Raw genomic sequence first — 22,359 nt, forward strand, 5'->3', positions numbered from 1 at the left:
TGGAGAGGCCTCAGAACCATCTCGGGCCACAAAGGTCAGAACTCTCTGCCTGGGAGGGATGTGAGGTGGGCAAATGAACTGAATCATTTCTTTAACAGATTTGATTCAGCCATGAGGCAGTCTTCAACATCGGCTGCAGACTCACTCACCCCCACTGCTGCTGTCTCACCTCTGACACCTCAGACACTTCACACCTCCTCCACTCACCCTGCTCACTCCTCCCCACCCCCAACAACAGCATCCAATGCACACTCAACACAAGGCTCCAGCCTGTCTCTCTCAACCACCCAGGTTAGGAGGGAACTGAGGAGGATTAAAGCCAAGAAGGCAGCGGGCCCAGATGGCATCAACTCAAGGGTGGTCAGGTCCTGCGTGGACCAACTGTGTGGGGTGATGGAGCATCTCTTCAACCTGAGCCTGAGGCTGGGAAGAGTCCCACAGCTCTGGAAAACCTCCTGTGTTGTACCAGCGCCAAAGACTTCACGCCCCAAGGACCTCAACTGCTACAGGCCGGTGGCTCTGACATTCCACCTGATGAAGACCCTGGAGCAGTTGGTCCTGGCTCAGCTTCGGCACCTGGTGAGCTCATCACTGGACCCACTTCAGTTTGCCTACCAGCCTGGCATTGGAGCGGATGATGCCGTCATCCACCTCCTACATCGTTCCCTCTCTCATCTGGAGACCGCTGGGAGCACTGTGAGAATTATGTTCTTTGATTTCTCCAGTGCCTTCAACACCATTCTTCCCACGGTCCTGAAGGACAAGCTGGAGAACTCTGGAGTGGACCATCACCTCACTACATGGATTCTGGACTACCTCACCGACCGACCACAGTATGTGAGAACTCAGGGCTGTGTGTCTGACAGGGTCGTCTGCAGTACGGGGGCCTCACAGGGAACGGTTCTGGCTCCGTTTCTCTTCACCATCTACACTGCAGACTTCTCCCACAACTCCACCCAGTGCTTCCTGCAGAAGTTCTATGATGACTCTGCAATAGTCGGCCTCATCACTGATGGGGACGACAAGGAGTACAGAGGACTGACCCAAGACTTTGTGGACTGGTGCCAGCTGAACTACCTCCAGATTAACACTAGTAAAACCAAGGAACTGGTGGTAGACTTCCGCAGGCACAAACATCCTCCACTGCAACCACTGAACATCCAAGGTATGGACATTGAGGCTGTGGACAGCTACAGGTACCTTGGTGTTCATCTGAACAATAAACTGGACTGAACTCATAATTCAGACGCCCTCTACAGGAAAGGGCAGAGCAGGCTGTACCTGCTGCGGAGATTCAGGTCATTTGGAGTGAAGGGCCCACTCCTGAAGACCTATGACTCTGTGGTGGCCTCAGCCATCTTTTACGGTGTGGTCTGCTGGGGTGGCAACATCTCTGCAGGGGACAGGAAGAGACTGAACAGGCTGATCCGAAGGGCCAGTGTCAGGAGAATGGCGGCTAAGCTGTCATTCCTGTTGGACAACATCTCCCACCCCATGCAGGAGACTCTGACAGCACTGAGCAGCTCCTTCAGTGGAAGCCTGGGGCACCCACGGTGTGGGACGGAAAGATTTTGCAGGTCTTTCCTCCCCACTGCTGTCAGACTCCACAACAAAGACTTTTGCAGCTGATCAAACCCACACATGAGCAATAAGACTCCTATATGTGCAATTCTTTCTCTGACAAAGTTGTACTTTTGTATTTTCTTACTCAGTTGTATATAGCATTTGTATTCTATTTTATTCTATTGTATATATTATTCTATTTGATTCTATTGTATATAGTATTTTATTTTATTTTATTGCATTCCAGTGTTTTCTAATTTCTGCTACATACCTTTGCACTTTTGCTGTAACGAAACAAATTTCCCACCTGTGGGACTAATAAAGGTCATCTTATCTTAACCAACCTCATTAAAGCGGTTCAGGCTGGTGGTGATGGTGCAATAGCGTGGGGGCTATTTTCTTGGCAGACTTCGGGCCCTTTAGCATTATTTAAACAACATAGCCTATGTGAGCGCTGTTGCTGGTCACGCCTGTCGCTTTATAACCACAGTGTAATGCACACACACTAGACTAACATAATCTTGAAGTGGTTTTTTGACCATGACAATGAGTTTACTACTCAGATGGCTTCCCCAGTCATCAGATCTCAATCCAATAGAGCGCCTTTGGGATGTGGTGTAATAGAAGATTGACATCATGGATGTGCAGCAACTGCATGATGCCATCATGTCAGTATGGACCAAAATCTCTGAAGAGCCTTGTTGGATCTATGCCACAGAAAATTAAGTCAGTTCCAAAGGCACCATGCTAGTACTAGCAAGGTGTAACTAATAGAGTGTCCAGTGAGCGTATGTCCTCGTATTGAATTTACACTTCCAAAAATGTTGGGATGTCCCATGTTTTTTATGTTGCTACGTCACTTCCTCTGGAGGAGAACAAGAGCAGTTGCTGTGGTTCACAGTCTCGGGCCCCATTTGTCATATTTTTTCATTTCATAATGCTCCAGGTCTGAACCACAAGCAGGCCAGTTTAGCATTGCTGCCACGCTGCTGTAATATATGCAAAATACAGTTTGGCATTGTCCTGCTGAGATAAACAAACAAAACATTATCTGAATGGCAGCACATGCTATCACTGGGGTGCAAGCTAACCATGCCATGTCCACTAGCTCCCAGACAGACCACTACAGATGCTGCTTTTGACCTTCTGGATCTTGTTTTTATACTTTTTTCTTCTTTCTTTGGATGGTTAAGATTTAACCCCATTAGTGGATGAGGGTATTCTTATTTAAAGTTTGAAATTATTTGCAAATCTTCCCAAACAGCTTCACATCACATCTCAATTTTGTACAAACATGGCAGCAGTAAGAGAGCGGAAATCTAATTCTGCTTTAGTAACATTCCTTGCTGCAGGGTTTTGGGCGGAGATGGGTTTTAGCTTTTTGTTACCACCTATATGTCTACAACAATAGCAGGCCACTGATATGTGTCCATAGTGACATACTTGTAAGTGGGTGTGTGTGTATTAACATGAGTAAGTCTCTCATTTTTGTCGTATGTGTGATGGACACCCAACACCTTGCAGAGAGGTGAAACCAGTTTGCATGATGTGTTTATGCGTTATAGCAGTGGTATAGGGGTCGGACACCTGAGGGGCTAAAGAGGATGGGACTGCTTTGTTGTTTAAACAGGCACAGGCTTTGGATGTGCGTGCATCTGCGTGCGAATGTGTGTGTTTGCTGTGCAACAAGGGATGTTGAAATGAACAACAAATGTTCACCAGGCTTAAACCAAAGCAGGCAGACAAAATAAATAGAAAAATTACAAAGATGACCAAAACATCCAGGAATATTGTTTTTAAGTTGCTCTCTTAAAATTGTAGCATGATGCTTTGCTTAAAAAAAAAAAAAGCGCGTTTCTGTGGTGACACGCTTGCTGAAAGGAATCCAATAAGGAGAAAAAGTAATGCCAGCAAATGAGGGATAATCCATTGTATTAATTGGAATGTGGCACCATCAGCTGCACAGCAGATTACATCCATCCTATCCCGTCCTGCACAACACATTATGTGTGCATTCTTTAAAAATATGCATACATTATTTGCAAAACAAGCGAAGCCCAGTGTTTTCTTTGCCCACAATAACCTTCTTCTCACACAGCAACATGACCTCAGGCTTTATTCTAAAACGATCCTGGCAGCTTTCCTGCCCAGCCCTGCCCACTTTGTGATAACAAATAATGGCATCAAGATACATCAAAGCAATTAATTTCTTCCAAAAAGCTCTTGAATTGTCTGTTTTAATTATATCCATGTGTAAGTTTAACCAGGACATCCTGAACACACATTCATTTCAATGAAAATCTTACACTGTCTGGACATGAGCTTTGAAGCTTTATTTAACCAGGATATTAGCGTTATGCCTCTAAGCTCCATTTCCTTCTATTGTTTTAAATCAGTGGAGCTCTTGAACGAAGCAGCCCAATGCCATGTGTCTGGCTGGCATAACACTGCTGCCTCACTATGAAGGTGATGCTTAACATCAGCTCTTTTTGCATTTGCAGCCATTGTCACACTGGCAGCAGTCACGAGCTGCGGCTGCCAGGAAAATGCACGGAATTATGAGCTGCACAATGAGCTCGGACAATGCCTTCTTCATTACCTCGTGCTTGTCTTTACCAACTACTTCCTTATGACCACAGGAAAGAATTCCACCTTGTCAGAGCGGTTACGCCAGCCAGCAAGGCAGGCGAGACAAAGATGCCCTAAACTCACGATGTAAGATTGGCGAGTGTAAAAGAAGTGGTAACAAGAGATGGGATTCCTGATAGTTGTTGAGGTTTAAGTTAGGCTGTCAATTATTTGCAAATGGCAAGTCTTGATGGGAGAGTTGTTTGCAGACCCAGTCCCACAGCAGATACGCCTTTAGAGATGGGTGTGACATTATATAAACGTCCTTAGTGGTAAATAAATGAAAACACTTATGTGGGAACAACGGAGTAAGTAAAACAAAGTGAGAAATTATTTCTGTTTATTCATCTTACCTTTACATGCCTCTTCAGCACATGGCATCACCCCTGTTAGCACATTTATGAATAGGTGCATTCTGCTGAAGTCAAACTGTTCTCTTATGCAGCACATTTAAAAAAATTTTTTTAATGTTTATTCTCATTTTGCATCCGTATTACTGAAGGCTTCATTCACCCCACAAAAGAAAAACTAGCAATGAGGATTGTTGAATTACTTTCTATGATTCCTCAAGACTTTCTGTGTTTGCATTTATTGGACCTATTGAGATTAGCAAAATGAGTGAATAGATTTACTTTTGAACCCTTTTGTGAACTTGCTTGATGCTCATTTTGTGCTTCTGGGCTGAGACAGATGAGTAAGGCACTCCAACCTCTAGCTTGGTATGAATACTGGAAACAAGAGGAAGCTTTGTTCAACAATATAAACAAGAACTATGGCACCATGATCTTTAATATTCCAGATCTCTTCATGCAGTCTTGTTATCGCCACATCCTTTAAGTAGACATAGTTAATTCTGATGTTCAGCTTCTGACTTTAACCTCATATCTACCAAACAGCCTCTATGTTTCATTATCTCATCTACATCTTTGCAAGACACCATCACACATAAATTACTAGATTGTTCTGTTAAATTAGGCGAATGTTGCAGACCAATGGAACTATGCTAACCTTAACTAAAACTACATCAACTGCATACCATACAAAAATACATTAAATTACCAAAAGTATTTGCACATCTGCCTTGAGTGACATCCCATTCTTAATCCATGGAGTTTAATAGGATGTTGGCCCACCCTTTGCAGCTATAACAGCTTCAACTTTTCAGGGAAGAAGAGTTCCCATCCATCCATTCACTTCCACTTATCCTTTTCAGGGTCGCAGGGGGCGCTGGAGCCTATCCCAGCTGTTATAGGGCGAGAGGCAGCGTACACCCTGGACAGGTCGCCAGTCTGTCGCACAGCCAACACACAGGGACAAACAACCATTCGCACTAACATTCAGACCTAGTGGCAATTTGGATTATCCAATTAACCTATCCCCACAAGCTGCATGTCTTTGGACAGTAGGAGGAAGCCGGAGTACCCGGAGGGAACCCACGCAAACACGGGGAGAACATGCAAACTCCACACATGCAAACTCCACCAGCCCGATCGTGGAATTGAACTCAGGACCTTCTTGCTGTGCGGCAACAGTGCTAACCACCGTGCCACCGTGCTGCCCAGGTTACCAAGGTTTAGAAGTGTTTGTGGGAAATTCTGACCATTTTTCCAGAAGCAAATTTGTGAGATCAGACACTGATGTTGAATGAGAAGGCCTGGGTTACAGTCTCTGCTCTAATTCATCCCAAAGATATTTTATTGGGTTGAGATCAGGACTTTATGCAGGCCAGTCACGTTCTTCCAAACCAAACCTGCTCATCCATGTCTTTATGGACTGTGCTTTGTGTGCTGTTGTGCAGCCATGTTGGAACAGGAAGGGACCATCCCCAAACTGTACAACTCCTGAAAAACAACCCTACACCATAATCCCCCTCCATCAAACTTTACACTTGGCACAATGCAGTCACACAAGTACCATTGTCCTGGAAAACCCTGACTCGTCCATCAGATTGCCAGGCAGAGAAGCATGATTTATCACTCCAGAGAACATGTCTCCATAGAGTCCAGTAGTGTCTGATACACGGTCTTGAGCTAATTTCAAACTCACATGGACTTTGGAAGTCTGTAGCGACCAAGTCGGCAGAAGGTTGGTGACCTCTGTGCACTATGAGCCTCAGCATCCGTGGACTTCACGCTGTGATTTTACATTGCCAACCAGTTCATGTTGTTCCCAATCGCTTTCACTTTGTTTTAATACCACTAATAGCTGACTGTGGAATATTTAGTAGTGAGAAAGTTTCATGACTAGATATGATGCACAGGTGGCATCCTATGAAAGTACCACGCTGGAACTCACCGAGCTCATGAGAGCAACCCATTCTTTAAAAAAAATGTTTGTGAATGTGGAAGTGATTGGAACACCTGAATTCAATGATTTAAATGGGTGAGTGAAAATTTTGGGCATTATAGTGTATTTTTGCATGACATATTGGAGTGTTAGAGATTGGTAGTGCTTGTCAGCAAACAGACACAGGGCAGGATTCTGATTGCAAAGCAGTGACTTGTGAGAGCTTAAAGAGGGAGATCTCATTTTCTGTGCTTGTCTTTTCATGATTGCTCTTTGTGTGGATGTAAACTGTGGGCCTTCCAAGAAGCAGTTGTTTTAAATTTGTGGCAGAACCTAAGAGAAAGAACTTTTAATTATAACAAGCTGTGGCAGCCCGCCAAGAAAGCAGTGCTATACTTGGAAACCAAACTTTATGAGCAGAAAATCCAAACGCTGCCCACACTGGGCCTCGGAGGTAAAGTCCAGAAATACCACAACAATGAAAAAGGAGTGTTTAAGGTGGATAAGAATACAAGGGGGGGGGGGGGGGTCCTGGGTCAAATATTTTGACCTCTAAAATGAAGGAATACTTAAAAAATCTAAATTAAAGAAAACACAGGTAACAGAGTCAACTGTTTTTCCGCTCCTCGCCCCTTTTCAGTATTCCTTCTTCATTCCTTCCTTTCCTTCACTTTTCATCCCCTTTTATCTCTTTAATTTCCTTTTGTCTCCCTCCCTGTCCTCGGACTCCTTCCGCTTGTTTTTTCTCATTCAGACTGTAGCCATGTGAGGAAATATAAACTTTCTATTTTTTTCACCATACTTTTCTTTTCTTTTTCCCGCCGGGCCCCAAATTCCTGTCACCTATCATCGACACGCGCGCGCGCGCGCACACGTAGACCTCCCAGTACATCGAGTCCAAACCACACCCAGCTCCAGGTCTCCCTCCCTCGCGCGCTCTCGACGGCCGGGCTAGCGGACGTGCATTTGTACTTTTTTGTTTTTTTTGATTACTAGTGAGAACGACAGCTGCTGTTTTCTCACGTTCGAGGCTGTTTCTTCCACAGAAGAGTTGTTTTTCGTGCTTGGACCAAATTCGGTGAGCGAACTTTTCTTTCCTGATAACTTTTATTTTAAGTTTAGTTTGGCGCTTAAATGCCAAACAGAACTTTCTATGTGGGAGTTGTGGCATCACTCAGAGCAACTTTATGTGTTTGAAGTGCAGCGTAACGTGTTTACTGCTCTAGAAGACAGCTGTCTAAAAAATATAAATAAATACATGAATTAATACATTAAAACAACAACAACAAAATATATAAATAAACAGAACCTTAAAAAATATATTTTATGGTATGTCTGTTTAAGCGTATTTGGACATTAGGCCGTCTCTTACTGTTTGTTGCAGGGTTTAAGGGTCCCTTACTGCCGTGTTTTGCCCTGTGGGTATTTTTACACAGATTGTAACTCAGCTCCAAGTTCAGACATTGGAAATAAAAGGGGCGTTGTCAGCCACTTTGATAATGTGTGTGGGAGTAAAACGTATTTTTAAGTCCAGTGAAAGAAACTTTAGTGTTTTGGGAAGGAGGATAAACATTTAGTTTTTTCTTTCGTGTTTTTCAATGGACGCTGAAAATATGCGCCTGTGAACTCTGGGACTTAAAGATCGGGCTTCCTGCAACATGACACAGAAGGCTGTTATGTTGCTGTGGTTGTGGTTTCCGGGACTATGCTTTATATATGTTGCTTATAATATATTTAAGGGGTGCCATCTAAATGCAGTACACACACTGTAATGCCTTTATCCCTGTCTTTAAGTTTTCAATGGGGTAGATCCCTGTTTCTCTTCATGCCTGTCGCCCTCTTGTGGATAGAAAATAACATTAGACTATGTTATTTTAGGTTTCTGTGGTTACAGATTTTTTTTTAGCTCCAGCAACAAATAAGATAAAAGTATAGAGAAAGATATGAGGACATATGAAATGGGAGGGTTACAGTTGAACTGCAATAATGTGGATACACTGGATGGCGTGGGCAAAGTTAAATTGGCGGGAGGGGGCTCTGTCAAGTTGCAACACGCTCCTGAAAATAGGAACTGAGGCATCAAAGCATTATTTACTCCAGCCTCAATGCCACTTGTGGTATAGACCATGCTGCAATCACAATATGGTAAATGCTAAATGGCCTGTATTTCTATAGCGCTTTACTTAGTCCCTATAGATCCCAAAGCGCTTTACACTACATTCGGTCATCCACCCATTCACACACTGGTGATGGCAAGCTACATTGTAGCCACAGCCACCCTGGGGCGCACTGACAGAGGTGAGGCTGCCGGACACTGGCGCCACCGGGCCCTCTGACCACCACCTGTAGGCAACGGGTGAAGTGTCTTGTCCAAGGACACAACGACAGAGACTGTCGGAGCCGGGGCTCGAACCGGCAACCTTCCGATTACAAGACGAACTGCCAACTCTTGAGCCACGATCGCCCCACATTAAGCTATATTTTGAGTAGAAATCTGGTTTCCATATCTCTTAATAATCACATACAGGGAATATACATGTGAACAAGTGCGTTAAGCAAGAGACTGAGTGAGCAAATGGATGGATAAATTGCTAAATACAGGAGTGAAGCTAAACGTGGCTGCATTTTGATGGATACCATCATCCCACCATATTGAAGGTGGTGTGTTTTCATCCCATCAGAGTCAAGTTTTAGAGTGCAAGAGGGTTTGGATGTATAATTCAGGCAGAATAACTCCTGAAGCATTTTCCCTCTTACACTTATGTTTTGTGACACGAGGTAGCGAGCCACAAGCATTTCCCCTCATACAGAATGCGGCACGCGGAAAGACATGAGTGACATATGATAGGAGGGGAATTAGACAGCAGGCTTATGGAGAGATTTTAAGCGTCGCTGACAGATGAAAGCGATTAGGGAACAAGTGTGAAGTGACTGACAGAAGAACAGAAAAAGATGAACAATATAAATAAATAGGGATGGAGATGTGAGTGGAGGTCTCCTTTTCATCTCTCTGTCAGGTGTTACTTAACCTCTCTCTCCCTCTGTCTCTCCATGTGGAAGTTATTACTCAGCACTGTCACATGAGGAATGTGTGAAGAAAAGCACGTACACACACACACACACACACACACACACACCTAAAAACCATGTTAGCGTCCAACATGAAAGAATGCCTGTGTTGAAGTATTTGAAGCCAGAAGGAAAACAGTTGTGTATATGTGTGCAGATTCTTCTTATTTTTTGGGCTCTTTTGTAACTTCATGTTACCCTTCTCTAGTACTCAGAAAAACTTGATATTGTGTGAGTCTTTTTGTCTATTTGGGATGTGAATATGTCATTTGTATGCATTCACAGACAAATAACACAAATAACCACCGAAGTAACTGGTCTATCTGCAATTTCATAGACTGTATTGTACACTCTCCTAATATTTTAGTATGGATGGCAAGGAATAGAGCAACAGTCAGTCCAGAGTACCACTTTTATTGAATATTTGAAGCCTAATGTTGTGTTGTCCCATTAAAGCTAGTCCCTGAAAGATGAAGCCAGGTTGGGTCTCCTCAACACAGACATTTAAAGTCTCACCAATCCTTGTTGTGTCCTTCAAATTCAGTCAGATGCTGCATGACTTTGAGTCATTTAAATCCCCCTAAAACAGCACAGTACTGTTGACTTGCTACACAATATACAGGGTTTGGTCTACAAATGTAGCCAAACACTGTCCCTAAGGATGAACTAAAATGTTTCCCCTTGTAGTAATTGTAAAGTTGCATCTAGAATGCAGCATCATATCTAAAAAAGACCTCTTATAGATACATAATGCTTGATTTCTGCCATCGGTCCTGGGAAAGTGTACCTTTTGTGTAAAGGTAATCCAAAGCTTGGCCTGTAAGTCGTATACACACAGAAAGATTTGGTTCCCCTTTGCTATAAGTGAATCTTATGATATATAAATTTAACATTATGACCAAGTCTATGACCAAAGCACTGAAAATGAGTCTTAATTTCTCATGGAGATTGAGTTTTTCATGAGCAAATGTTTCTCAATTGTCAGCTTAAGCTTCTTTGAATATTTGTGCATACACAAAAAGGAGTATTCAAGAGTAAAGGCAGATGAGGGCCAGAGGGCTCCACTGGAAGTCTTCTATCCCTTCTCTCTTCTTTTTTTTCCTCAATCCAATTTTCCATGGCCAAAGACACAGAGAGAGAGATAAGTAGAGAGAAAGGGAGAATGGGACAGTGAGAGAGGCGGGGGAGTGAGATGCAGAGGCCCAGTTAAGTCTGTGGCTTTGTGTTTTATGAAAAGAGGGAAAAAAAGGACATTAAAAGTCAGCATTTTCCACCAGACAAGGGAATCAGTCGACATGAGCACACACATATACACACTTGCACTCTTCCACTGACTGAGTCTCCCCCAGTCTCCTATTATAAGGCTGAGTGGAGAGGAGGAATGGCTTCATTTGTGGTGTTTGTCAGCGTGTGTGTATCTGTGTGACAGGGAAGGTAACTGGAGTTATCTGTCATTGTGTTTCTCTGCTTACACCTAGCCGTATGCCAGACTTTCCTAAAGTTAAACACAAAGGGAGCTGTCACATCTTGTACAAACAAAACACAGGATAATATACTTACTGTAAAATGACCTGAGTTATACTGCTGCTGATGTGGAGAAAAGCTAAGCTTCACTTTGTTCTTTTTTCCGTCTAGAGACTTTCCATGGTCATTTTTTTTGTGCTGAGAAGGTCTCACAAAACTAAAGCCCCTAAACCATGTAAACCCACTTTGAATAGCTCTAAAAACACTAGCCTCACAGGGAAAACATAACAGCAAAAATTCAACTTCTGTAGGTTACCCTTTAGCAGCTACATTTCGCTTGTGAACATCACATCTTAGTTCAGATTACATTTGTTAATGACCACGACAAAGATGGTGTTACAATAGATTTGTTATTACTTGTTCTGGTGGCGCACACCTCACAGTTGAGGCAAATAAAATCTGTCTGTTATGATAGATAAGGTGTGACAAATTGTGCCGTGTTGGTGTGAAGCAGGTCAAAGAAGCATGGCTAATGTATGCAACATGAATGTGGATAGTGTGTGTGTCTGTGTGTCAGCTGTTGCCTGATGTCAGAGGAACGACAATTCACACTCTACTATCAGCGCTGAGGAAACCCATTAGGGTCGCTGGGAGTGCAGGGTCCACATTAGGCTAATGTTAGGGTATGTTTGTAGTAAGTGTTGTTTTCTTTTCTTTAATCATGCTCATGATAATCGGGGCCTGGCAGTCAAAGTAATGAAGATCTTTACAGTGCAAGCACTCACCAACACAAAAGACACTTATTTCATTTACTTTCAATTATCTACATTTTCCTTATGCGAATCGTATGTTTTTCTTATATTTAACTCAGCTCCCAAATGTTTGCGATTTTGCATTCTGTGTATGTGTGCATACATCAAAGTCTGCACGACTGTACTCAGTATGTGCCTCTAGGCTCATGTTTTTGTTTTTCTGCCTTCCCTCCATTTCCCTCCAATTGGGTTCCCTTCCTTGTTTCTCTGATCCCACCCTCCTCCCGTGCTCCTCCTCTCTTTGCTGAGATGAGAAGGCAGCTGCAGACAGTAGAAGATCCAGCTGTGTGTGCCCACATGTGCATGTCTGGGGATTATTTTCCACTCCAAAGAATGTCCCTGCAGGTCAGATTAGGCTCAAAGAGATGCATTGCACTGGAAGTGAATTAAATTATCTTTTATTTTTAACTTTGGCCGCCCTTTTTCCCAAATGTCTTTCGATGCTTCCTTCACTGTGCTAGCGTTTCTCTGTAAAATCAAAAACTAAAATCAGATTTACAGAAACAGATTTATTATAAAGTGTTATATGTGTGCTATTCACTACTTTGTGTGGATATTGAGAGAGTTGGCATACAGTAGCTACTTTATATATAAGGTGTCACATATAAACACACAACGACACCAAACTACCATATAAACACAGACATCGCAGGCTTTTATTGCCTCAAAGCGTTTATGTTGAGAATAAACATTTTGCAGGCTCACGTGCGACAGGATTTTCACTTCCATTTCTTTGTAGTTTTTTTTTCCTCACAACCTCTGGTCTCGGTTTAAATGAGTCTTACCAAGCCTTTGTCTTCTCCAGTTTGATTTTCAGAACAGTATCATTATGATCTTTTGGCTTGAAAAGCCCTTGCTGTTCGCATACTTGTTGGAAACCTGAACCCTGTGCTTTTAGATGGCTGTTGTTATTTTCCCGCTTCCTTTTTACTATTTACCACCTGGTGCCCCCTTCCCCCCTACCCAGACAGGGAGGACCTATCCTTTGGCACATCACACAACCGCATACTCGCACACAAAAACTGTGACCTGCTTCCTGTTGGTGGGCAGAGACTGTTTTTACTGTGACTCCATTTTGGCGGGGAAGACTAATTCCTCTGCAGTCTGGCTGGGGCTGTGTGTGTGTGTGTGTGTGTGTGTGTGTGTGTGTGACGCAGATGCTAGTCAGTATGTGTTTCAGAAATGTAGGCCTACATTTGCAGACACATTATATTATAAAGTGCCATTAAAGCTGTGCTGTAAAATGTCACAGTTGAATTGTAGATTTTGGAATCCTGTGTTATGTGAGCATTTGCAGCCAAATAACCGAATGATGCTGACAAGGCATTTTTTTTATGCTGAGCAAAACTCAACCCTGGATTTTCTCACACATGGTTTTCTGGGTATGCTTGAGTTTGTTTTTGTTTTTTTGTTTTTAATAGAATCCACATTTTTATTCACTCTGAGGAATTTGTCTGTAGAATACACGAATAAAAACTAATGAAAATAACAAAAGAAAATAAATCAGGCGCAACCTTGCAGAAAGAGAACACAGTAACTTATTGTTCAAATAACTGCCTGTTCAGACACAAATACGTCTTATCCTAACAGATACACCCAACCTGTTATGACTGTCAACAGTGATTTGTGAAACCATACACTTCTGGACATTTAGTTTGAATCATACTGCTACAAAGGCTAAGGTCACACTGCAGAAGAAGTAGAATAGGCTGGTATTTGAACCTGCACACTGAGTGCCCTTGGTTCATTTGAAATATGTAAACTTTACTGAAATGTATCCATGGCAGTGCGTCTTGATTTACTGGCATTCTTTTTATCAAATTTGTAACTGATAATTGTGTATCATTGTGTTGGTTAATCTCAGGTTTGAACAAAACACAGATTTACACACACACACACACACACACACCCCCCCCCCCCCCCCCCCCCCAAAGTTTACTGCTGAGTCCTCGCTGCCATAAAGTCTGAATGAAGGCCTTTAATCACTGCAAAGTATACACTACACTCCCACACATTGTAAATGTGTGTATATATACTGTGTAAAACACCCACTCTTTCTTTGACACACATGTACACATGATTTGCTGGACAAAACATAAGATGTGTGTTTTCTTTAATTTAAGGGAAGACTCTGAGGCTTCTGACTGTTTCTTTGACAGCTATTTGGACACAATGTAACAGAACATACATAGACGGATTGTAATTGAAGTTTTTAGCGATGCTTTATCTACATATTTTCTAAATAGTTAAAAAAATCCTGTCAGTGCTATATTATTATACATTTCATTTCTATACATAATTTATATTTTGTTCTGTATGTATGTTATTCTGTCGATATTGTAATTACTGCTTGCTTTTCTTTGAAGGCTGATATTGGACAGTACTCCAGTTTCATTGTACTATTGGGCGATCGTGGCTCAAGAGTTGGGAGTTCACCTTGTAATCGGAAGGTTGCCGGTTCGAGCCCCGGCTTGGACAGTCTCGGTCGTTGTGTCCTTGGGCAAGACACTTCACCCGTTGCCTACTGGTGGTGGTCAGAGGGCCCGGTGGCGCCAGTGTCCGGCAGCCTCACCTCTGTCAGTGCGCCCCAGGGTGGCTGTGGCTACAATGTAGCTTGCCAGCACCAGTGTGTGAATGTGTGCGTGAATGGGTGGATGACTGGATATGTAAAGCGCTTTGGGGTCCTTAGGGACTAGTAAAGCGCTATATAAATACAGGCCATTTACCATTTACCATTTATTGTACAAGGTATGACTGTGCAATGACCATAAACAGTTAAAGACTGTGTTGACATTGCCAATATTAGTTATTTGGCATTATATGTATGTTGGCACATATTAGCTCATAAATTAAAATGAAAAAAATAAAGATGACACAGGAGAAACGCCCTTCAAACCATGAGTGCTGATCTTGCTTAGTTTGTCCACCACGCTGCAACTCTGCACTCGACAGTCAACGACGACTAGTAATCGAGAGTAATCGACCACTTGTGAAAATAAAGGAAGATTATTTTTAAACGACATTGTAGAGCTGCACAATTAATCGTTAGAAAATCGCGATCTCGATTTATACTTATGTGCGATCTCATTTCCAAATGACAACGATTTAAAAAAACAAAAAAAACAAAACAAAAACAAAACACAGACGACAATGATTGTATTGCATTTTGATCTGGGACGTAATCTGCATGAAAACAAGCGCTCACTCTTCCTGCTCAACAAATGACGAGGGCAGAGCCTTATACCACGTGATACAGAAGCTGTGCCGTGTGATGCTAAAATTAGCAGGGAAAAAACAACTGAGAACATGTCAGGGATGACGAGAAAGTGACAGGAGAAAATCCGTCCCGGTCAACCACCCAAACATCAATAACGGGAGCCTTATACAGCGCTTCCCTATACCCGTCGAACTCCCGCAGGCACAAAGAAATTACGGAGGCTATTACTTATCACCTGACCAAAGATATGGCTCCCATCAACACTGTGCAAAACGAGGGATTTAGGAAAATGATCAACACCCTCGACAAACGCTACACAGTGCGTTTCTATTGTTGCACTACCTGCTCTATACATGCAGTGTCCAGCAACGGTGGACACTGCATGTACATTTTGCGGCAACAACAAAACGTGAGACATTTGTTGTTTTTATGTTTATTTATTGTTTTATGTTCAGTCTCAACTGTTACGAAGTTGATGTGCAGTTAAGCACAATAAATATTTATATTGGAAAAGAAAATCGTGATCTCAATTCTATGCAAAGAAATCGTGATTCTCATTTTATGCAAATCGTGCAGCCCTACAACATTGTCATATTATCTTAGCTAGGACTTATCAACGACCACATATAACACATTTTTGGGACATCTGTTTCTGTTTTGTGTATCTATACGAGCTGAATTTTTACATCACCAAATATCGATATTGGTATCGATCATGCATGATGATGATGATTAAAGAAATCATTTCTTTTTTTTCATTTACTCAGCTATTACACTCATGTTGCTTCCAACAGGTTCTTTTCATGTGAGCGGCCTTGATCCATTCCTCACTATCAGTCTGCAACCCCGCCTGTCTGACAGCCAGCATAAACATACAGAAGTGGTTCCACCAAAACTGACAATCAGCCAGTGGAGAAACAAACAGCGAGGGGAAACGGCCTGCAGGGTATTTAACCAGTTTGACCGACAGGTGACAAAAAGCAGATAGAAGTTAGACGGAAGGGCAGTCATGTTGATCGTCTTAGCTTTCATCATACTCTTTCATCTGGCTGCAGCCATCCTGCTCTTCGTTGCCACCATTCACAATGTAAGTACACACTGAAAATAAATACTCCTTTAACATAAATCATTTCACTTTTTTTAACAATGCTTGTGTCTATCCCTGATGTAGGCGTGGTGGGTGGTATCAAGACCTGGCATTAACATTATTAGTGACTTATGGTACGCATGTAACACCACTTGCGAATCGATTGAGGACAGTCACACTGTGAATGCAGGTAAGACAGTGTGTATACTTCCTATATCTCTGTAAATGTATGTCTGGGTATGCTACAACTTCTAACTTCTCTCTCCTCAGCTTATCTGCAGGCAGTCCAGGCTACCATGATCCTTGCCACTATATTGTGTTGCGTCAGCTTCTTCGTCTTCATCCTTCAGCTCTTCAGGATCAAACAGGGAGAGCGATTCATTTTCACAGCCATTATCCAGATATTGGCATGTATGTAAAACACATCTAACTTTTAATGTTCTAATGCAACTTATATCCACTATCCGTGTGTATGATTTCCATCCTTTTCCTTATCTCTTCTCTCATCTCCCAGCTTTATGTGTGATGATCGCGGTGTCCATCTACACGGCCGAGAACAAAAGCTTTCATAAGCATGACCTTCAGGAAGGCTCATTCGGCTCCTCTTATGTTGTGGCGTGGATCAGCTTCCCCATGACTCTCATCAGTGGCCTCGTGTACCTGGTGCTCAGGAAACGCAAATAGACATAATAGGCTTATATAAACAATATTCAAATTCTATAAATGGAAACTTGAACATATGAGTACAAACAAACAATTTTTCTCATCTAACATTCTTTTTTTAACCCTTATTTTTTATTTTCTATTGGAATCTGCTTCAAATTCTGCATCATTTCAAATCACAGGTGCAAATCTAGAAAACATTTAGTACTTTTTTGGTCCATCTTATGCATGAGCTTCTTGTTCCTGATGGTACATTGTTCTTACTGAGTGTGGCAAAGATGACTCTTCGGATTCAAGTCCTTTAGAGACATGGCAGTCCAATTTTTCCCCTGCTTACGTCTGTGGTAGCCACTGCAGTATGTTTCTGCAATTATCTAAGGCGAGAAGTGCACCGTGATTCACATTTGATCTGCAGTGCCTTGTTTAAACAGTGTAACCTTACCTTTTCCAGCATGGCACACTGTGCTGGCTAGCTCCATTTACATAAGGTCAAATCAGCTCGATGCAAATGCACACCACAAGAGCCTAGGTGACTTCATCACCCATCCACTGCTCTGCATAGACGAGGCTCCAGAGGACCCTTGCTGCATTTTGTGAGAACTTACCTTCACCTTCCTCCCTTTCCCTTGGCAAAAACACAGGAAGAGAGCTCTGCTTTGTCTCCCCCTGTTGTGTCGCTGTCTCCTGCTTTCCACCAACTCCAGTCACAGGACTGTTTTATCCAAAAGGATAATAGTGGAAGAAGGAAAAAGTGTGGAGGCTTGTCTGACATCTCCTAGACTTGCTAAAGGCTTTTTTTTTTTTTTTGTGAATCTATAGTTGACAGACTTTATTTTGTACATATTTGCTGTGTGTGTATAGTTAAGGCTAGATTCAAATGATAAAAATTTTATCTATAAAATAAAAGGCATATAAATAAACAAATATTAACCACAGCATAGAAGTGTAGTGAATCAGTAGTTAGAGATACAAGATGTAGGATTTTAACCTTTTTGTTATGTTCTTATGTTACTTTTTGTGTTTTCATGGTTAGAAAGGAACCAGTGATTTGCTGTGAGATTTGGGATTTAAAACGACATAGAAATGTGTAAACTTCAAAGAAGAATGAACATTTCTTTGTTATTACTATGCTTGTTTTGTTCACAGCTTCTTTGAAGCTATTCTTTTGAAACCACTGTTTATTAGATTATAGCATCATGCGACTGGCGATGTATGAAGTAATTACCATATTTTTCCCCTCTCTGGCTGGGTTACTGCTTGGTCCATTACTGGAACATTTCTAGCATCTCTGCACTTACTCATGTGTCAGCTTTTAATAGTAAGCTAGATGTTATACCTGCCAGCAGTTCCTTGCATTACTTTAAAAGAACTGAAACCATCATGGGCATCAGCGATTATAGTTGTGCTGGATTACTTCAGAGATGCACTGTGCTGTTTTTGTTGTAAAGAGAAATGTTAGATAAAGCTTGGAACACAGAAGTTTGTAACCTGCTAACTCACCGGTGATGAAGATTTGTGGAAAAGGCGTGGAATTGAAGTTATTAAGCTTTACTATCCCAAGTCGATACTTGAAAATGAACAAAACAGCGTGTTAAAGGCCAAGATTACCATGATATTCATGCGTTTTGTCAAGTTGTCATCATTAGTGTTTCACTTGGTAAAAAGCCTCATGTAATTAAATGCCTTTTATCAAAAATGTTTGTTAATGTTGACTCTACTTTAGTTATGATGTAATGATTTTTAAAGCAGACCAATATTTAACTGTGGATAAATCAACGTTTTGAACATGGCATCTGATCAGATAAGTTAAATTAACATATTTTCCCAATTGAGTGTGTTGTTATTTATTCATCTAAATTGCTTTGGCATGAGTCGCCCTAGAAATGGCCACCTCCTCAGAGCAAATTCCCCCGCCTTTAACCAAAACAAATAAAAATACTCTGGTCTTTTCCTTTTAAGAAGTCATGGCCCAGTTATAGAAAAAAAAACTATTCGTAACAAGGTTTGTGTGTTTTTGTTTTTTTTGAGTAACTGGGTTATGATTCTGAGAAAGCCATCTTTAGCACCACAAAGCAGTCACCTTGTTATCTGGTTTTATTTTATCCAAAGAAAGAATATTTCTACAGCAGATGGCTCTAAAACTGGGCAACTCATACCAAATCAGTCTTTATGGCACTACAAAGTAAAAATGAAATAGTTTGTCCCTTTCATTTCAGTTGTAGATATTCAACATAAAACACGTTATTATCTTTAGAGTGAATTTATTAGTATACTTTTCTTGTAGTGTGTTTTATACCCATGTAGATGTCATAAGGTCATACTGACAGAAAAAATTGAGTTGTTGAAACCAAAACTGTATTTATGGGGATTTCTTTCTTTTTTGCATCTGAAATATTTCTAATGTTTAATCAAGTATTAATTCCAAATTGATTTAAAGTCTCATGTTGCTCCATAATGTTGTCAGTGTATATTTTGCTGCGTGGAGTTGTTTTCCGCAGGCTAGCAGTTTTTCAATTTCCAGTTTCTGCTTGTTAACGGCTCATTTCCTTGTATTGTTTTAAAAGCCAATTAAATTACAATATACTAGTTATTTTGTCCTCTGTTGCAGCTTCTGTGGCAGCTTTGGTGATTTGTTAACATTTTTTGTCCTGTGGTCACATCATCAGATTGAACGTTTGTCTGCTACCGACACCTAGTGGACCGGCAGAAAACTACATCATGTGTACGAGCTCGTTTATTTTATTCTTCAAGCGGCACACTGGTCAAACATCCAGTAGATTTATGAACAAATACTCAGCCTCAACACATCAATTTATCTGTGCTTATTTTTCTTTTACCTTTCGAAAAATGCCTTTGAATAAATAAAACATATTTGTTTGTAACTAGTGTTCTACTGGGTATTAATGTGTGCATACGTACTTGCTCTCCAGTGTCTTGTCTTTTTCTCTTTTCCCATGTTGCAGTGTACTACTTACCATATTTTAGGCTTTATTGTAAAATTTCATGGGAATTACACTCTGAGTGCAGTTTTGTTTCAGGTTTTTAATAAGGGAAAAAAAATATGTCCAAATCTACCAGGCCCTGTGTGAGAAAGACATTGATTCATCAGGTGTGATTTCTGCAAGACCAAGAAATCAATTAAGTAGAACCTGCCTGACAAAGTGAAATGGACGAAGATCTTAAAATAGAACACAGCAAGTTTGGAAAAGGATTCATGATTACAACAATAAGAAAGAAATGGCGTACATGGGAGATTTTCAAGTAGACACGTTTACCATGTAGTGACTGGCTGGATAACATTTATGAAGAATTTTATATGAGACTTCTTTCACCTTATTTACAATCAAATATTTATGGGGGATCATCCAGACTGTCTTCCACTTGATATCTGGAACATATCGGTTCCAATAAGATATTATATATGGGAGAGAGATGATATCTGCTTGGAATAAACTACGTATTTTCTTATTGCTGTTACCAAGTTCTTGTGAAAAGCAGATTTTTCCTATTGGTGACTCAGCTGGATCAGGGAGAGTGACTGAGGTAAATATTGAGCTGTCAGTGTTTTTATATAACATTAAAGTCCCTGAGGGTATGGCACCAAGCACCATTGAGAATTCCTGAACACTGATTGGAAAATAATATAGTGCAATAAAGTCATTGTAAGTAAGTAGTTGTCCCTCTTTATTAACCAGCTGAGCCACCAATAGGATCCCATTTTGGACCCAAGTTTCCAGGAAAAGTGATTTATTTTTCTATAAAATATCTCTGTTGTTCCAGATAAGGTATTTGTGAGGTGAGAAGTTGTGTTTATAAATGAGGGTCCACGCATGATGTGTAAGACTTGCGGGAAAGGTGTCTACTTCCGGTCAAAGCATTTTACGATAGTTACAGGTCAGGGTATCTGTTACGATGTTAAGAATAACAAGTATCTCTTAAAATGTTTCCGATAATGAAACATTTAATATAATGTAGACAAAAACAAAAAAATAAAAAGATAGTGTGTTGTGCCATGCGCTTGTGAAGTGGCTGTTTGGTCTCTCCAATGTAAAGGTCTGGGCATTCCTCGCTGCACTGTACAGCATACACCACATTGTTAAGTCTGTGTTTTGGAGTTTTGTCTTTCGGGTGAACCAGTTTTTGTCTGAGCGTGTTGCTGGGTCTGAAATGCTTGGAGAAAACCCTCCTGAGTTTTTCTGATACACCGGCTACATAGGGGATGACAATGTTGTTGTGTCTGTCCTTCTTATCCTCCCTCGGGTGAGGGAGGGGGCTGACACCAGCGAAAGAGTCACCACCTCCACAGGACAAGACTCAGCTGTCCATCTGCATCTTAAGGATAAAGGACACTCTTTCGAGGATGCCAATGTTCACATTTTGGACAGAGAGGACAGATGGTTTGAAAGGGGAGTGAAAGATCTATGTCCACTGTGAGTGACCATCTTTGAACAGAGGCGGTGGTTTACGACACCAACTCTCTGCCATCTATAATCCAGTTTTGAGTTCCCTCCCCAGACGCCTTAATGCCCACTCACATCCTGGGCCATCTGACCTCAGGAATTCGCATGATAAGGTGGGGCCAGGTTTCACAATGAACTCACCCGAAACCCTGGCTGATTGGGACCCACACCCAGTTTCACACCTTGGCTCAGGTGATTAGAGGATCATCAGGGGTCCTTTTGTCCCTCTGTGGGGGGATACTCCCACTAGGTTTATATCTTGGACTCTCCACCATTTGACCTTAGAACTAAAGAAGCTTCTTGGATGAGAGGTGAAACGTCTTCAAGCAACTTAAATATGGAATCAGAACAATGCCACCTTGAAACGAAACCGAAAAAAATATTGTAACTGAAATAAATGTACTGAAAAATCTTGTATTGAAACCGAAAAAAAAAATTGATAGTGAAAAACAATTAATTGAAACTGTAATTTTTTTGTTTTCGCTTATATATATATATATTTTTCAGTTTCAATCCATTTTTTTTCGGTTTCAAACCATTTTTCAGTTTCAATCTGCTGGCACTGTTTTGGCGTCCAGGGGCGCGCTGGGGGGGGGGGGGGGATTCCGGCCCGCATGTATTTGCATATATTATGGAGGCCACTAGCGCTGACCAAGCTGCCATCTTTCTCTCTTCCCGTCTTTCAATGGCTGCTTCAATTTCAGCTTGACCCTCCAAACCGCAAGTAAGTAATCATTTTTTGTCATCTTTCCTTGCTGTCCCACTGGACTGGACATTAGTTTAGTTTTTTTTAGCTACATCTGGTGAAGTTGTGGTAAAATACTGGTATTAGCCTATTCGTCGTAGCAAGCTAGCCTGAAGCTAATATTTGCTAAATTTAGGGACACCTGTGTCTCTTTAGGAGTTGGAGGCCGGTGTTTTAGGAACGGCACAAGATCTCATCAACAGGCAGTGTTGGGCAGTAACGTAATACATGCACCGGCGTTACGTATTTAAAATACAAAATATGAGTAAATGTATCTGTTACAGTTATCGTTCAATAGGTGATGTTGAGAATACAGTTAGTTTGTTGAAATAAATGGATTACATGGCGGTATTTTCCTGTTTCAT

At 41.4% G+C, this 22,359-nt stretch overlaps 1 protein-coding gene across 1 annotated transcript; it reads left to right on the forward strand.

Annotated features, from left to right (window-relative positions):
* Window positions 1-7,400: 7,400 nt before the first annotated feature.
* emp2 (epithelial membrane protein 2) lies at window positions 7,401-19,671 on the forward strand. The gene is made up of 5 exons (XM_085453768.1): window positions 7,401-7,555; window positions 15,834-16,126; window positions 16,211-16,316; window positions 16,397-16,537; window positions 16,641-19,671. Exons 2-5 carry the CDS (start codon window positions 16,049-16,051, stop codon window positions 16,808-16,810), a joined length of 495 nt encoding a protein of 164 aa, XP_085309894.1. The 5' UTR covers window positions 7,401-7,555; window positions 15,834-16,048; the 3' UTR covers window positions 16,811-19,671.
* Window positions 19,672-22,359: the final 2,688 nt, after the last annotated feature.

The sequence above is a fragment of the Copadichromis virginalis genome, linkage group LG4 (genome assembly GCF_057382275.1).
Source record: "Copadichromis virginalis isolate Kocher_CV1m ecotype Utaka linkage group LG4, C_Virginalis_male_GT1.1, whole genome shotgun sequence".
Taxonomy (NCBI): Eukaryota; Metazoa; Chordata; class Actinopteri; order Cichliformes; family Cichlidae; genus Copadichromis; species Copadichromis virginalis.

What these genes read in the sequence shown, in the direction of transcription:
- emp2 (XM_085453768.1), top strand. Translation starts at nt 16,049, where the DNA reads ATGTTGATCGTCTTAGCTTTCATCATACTCTTTCATCTGGCTGCAGCC. An exon ending in CAGTCACACTGTGAATGCAG is followed by an intron (nt 16,317 to 16,396) that starts GTAAGACAGTGT and finishes CTCTCTCCTCAG; the next exon opens with CTTATCTGCAGGCAGTCCAG. An exon ending in CATTATCCAGATATTGGCAT is followed by an intron (nt 16,538 to 16,640) that starts GTATGTAAAACA and finishes CTCATCTCCCAG; the next exon opens with CTTTATGTGTGATGATCGCG.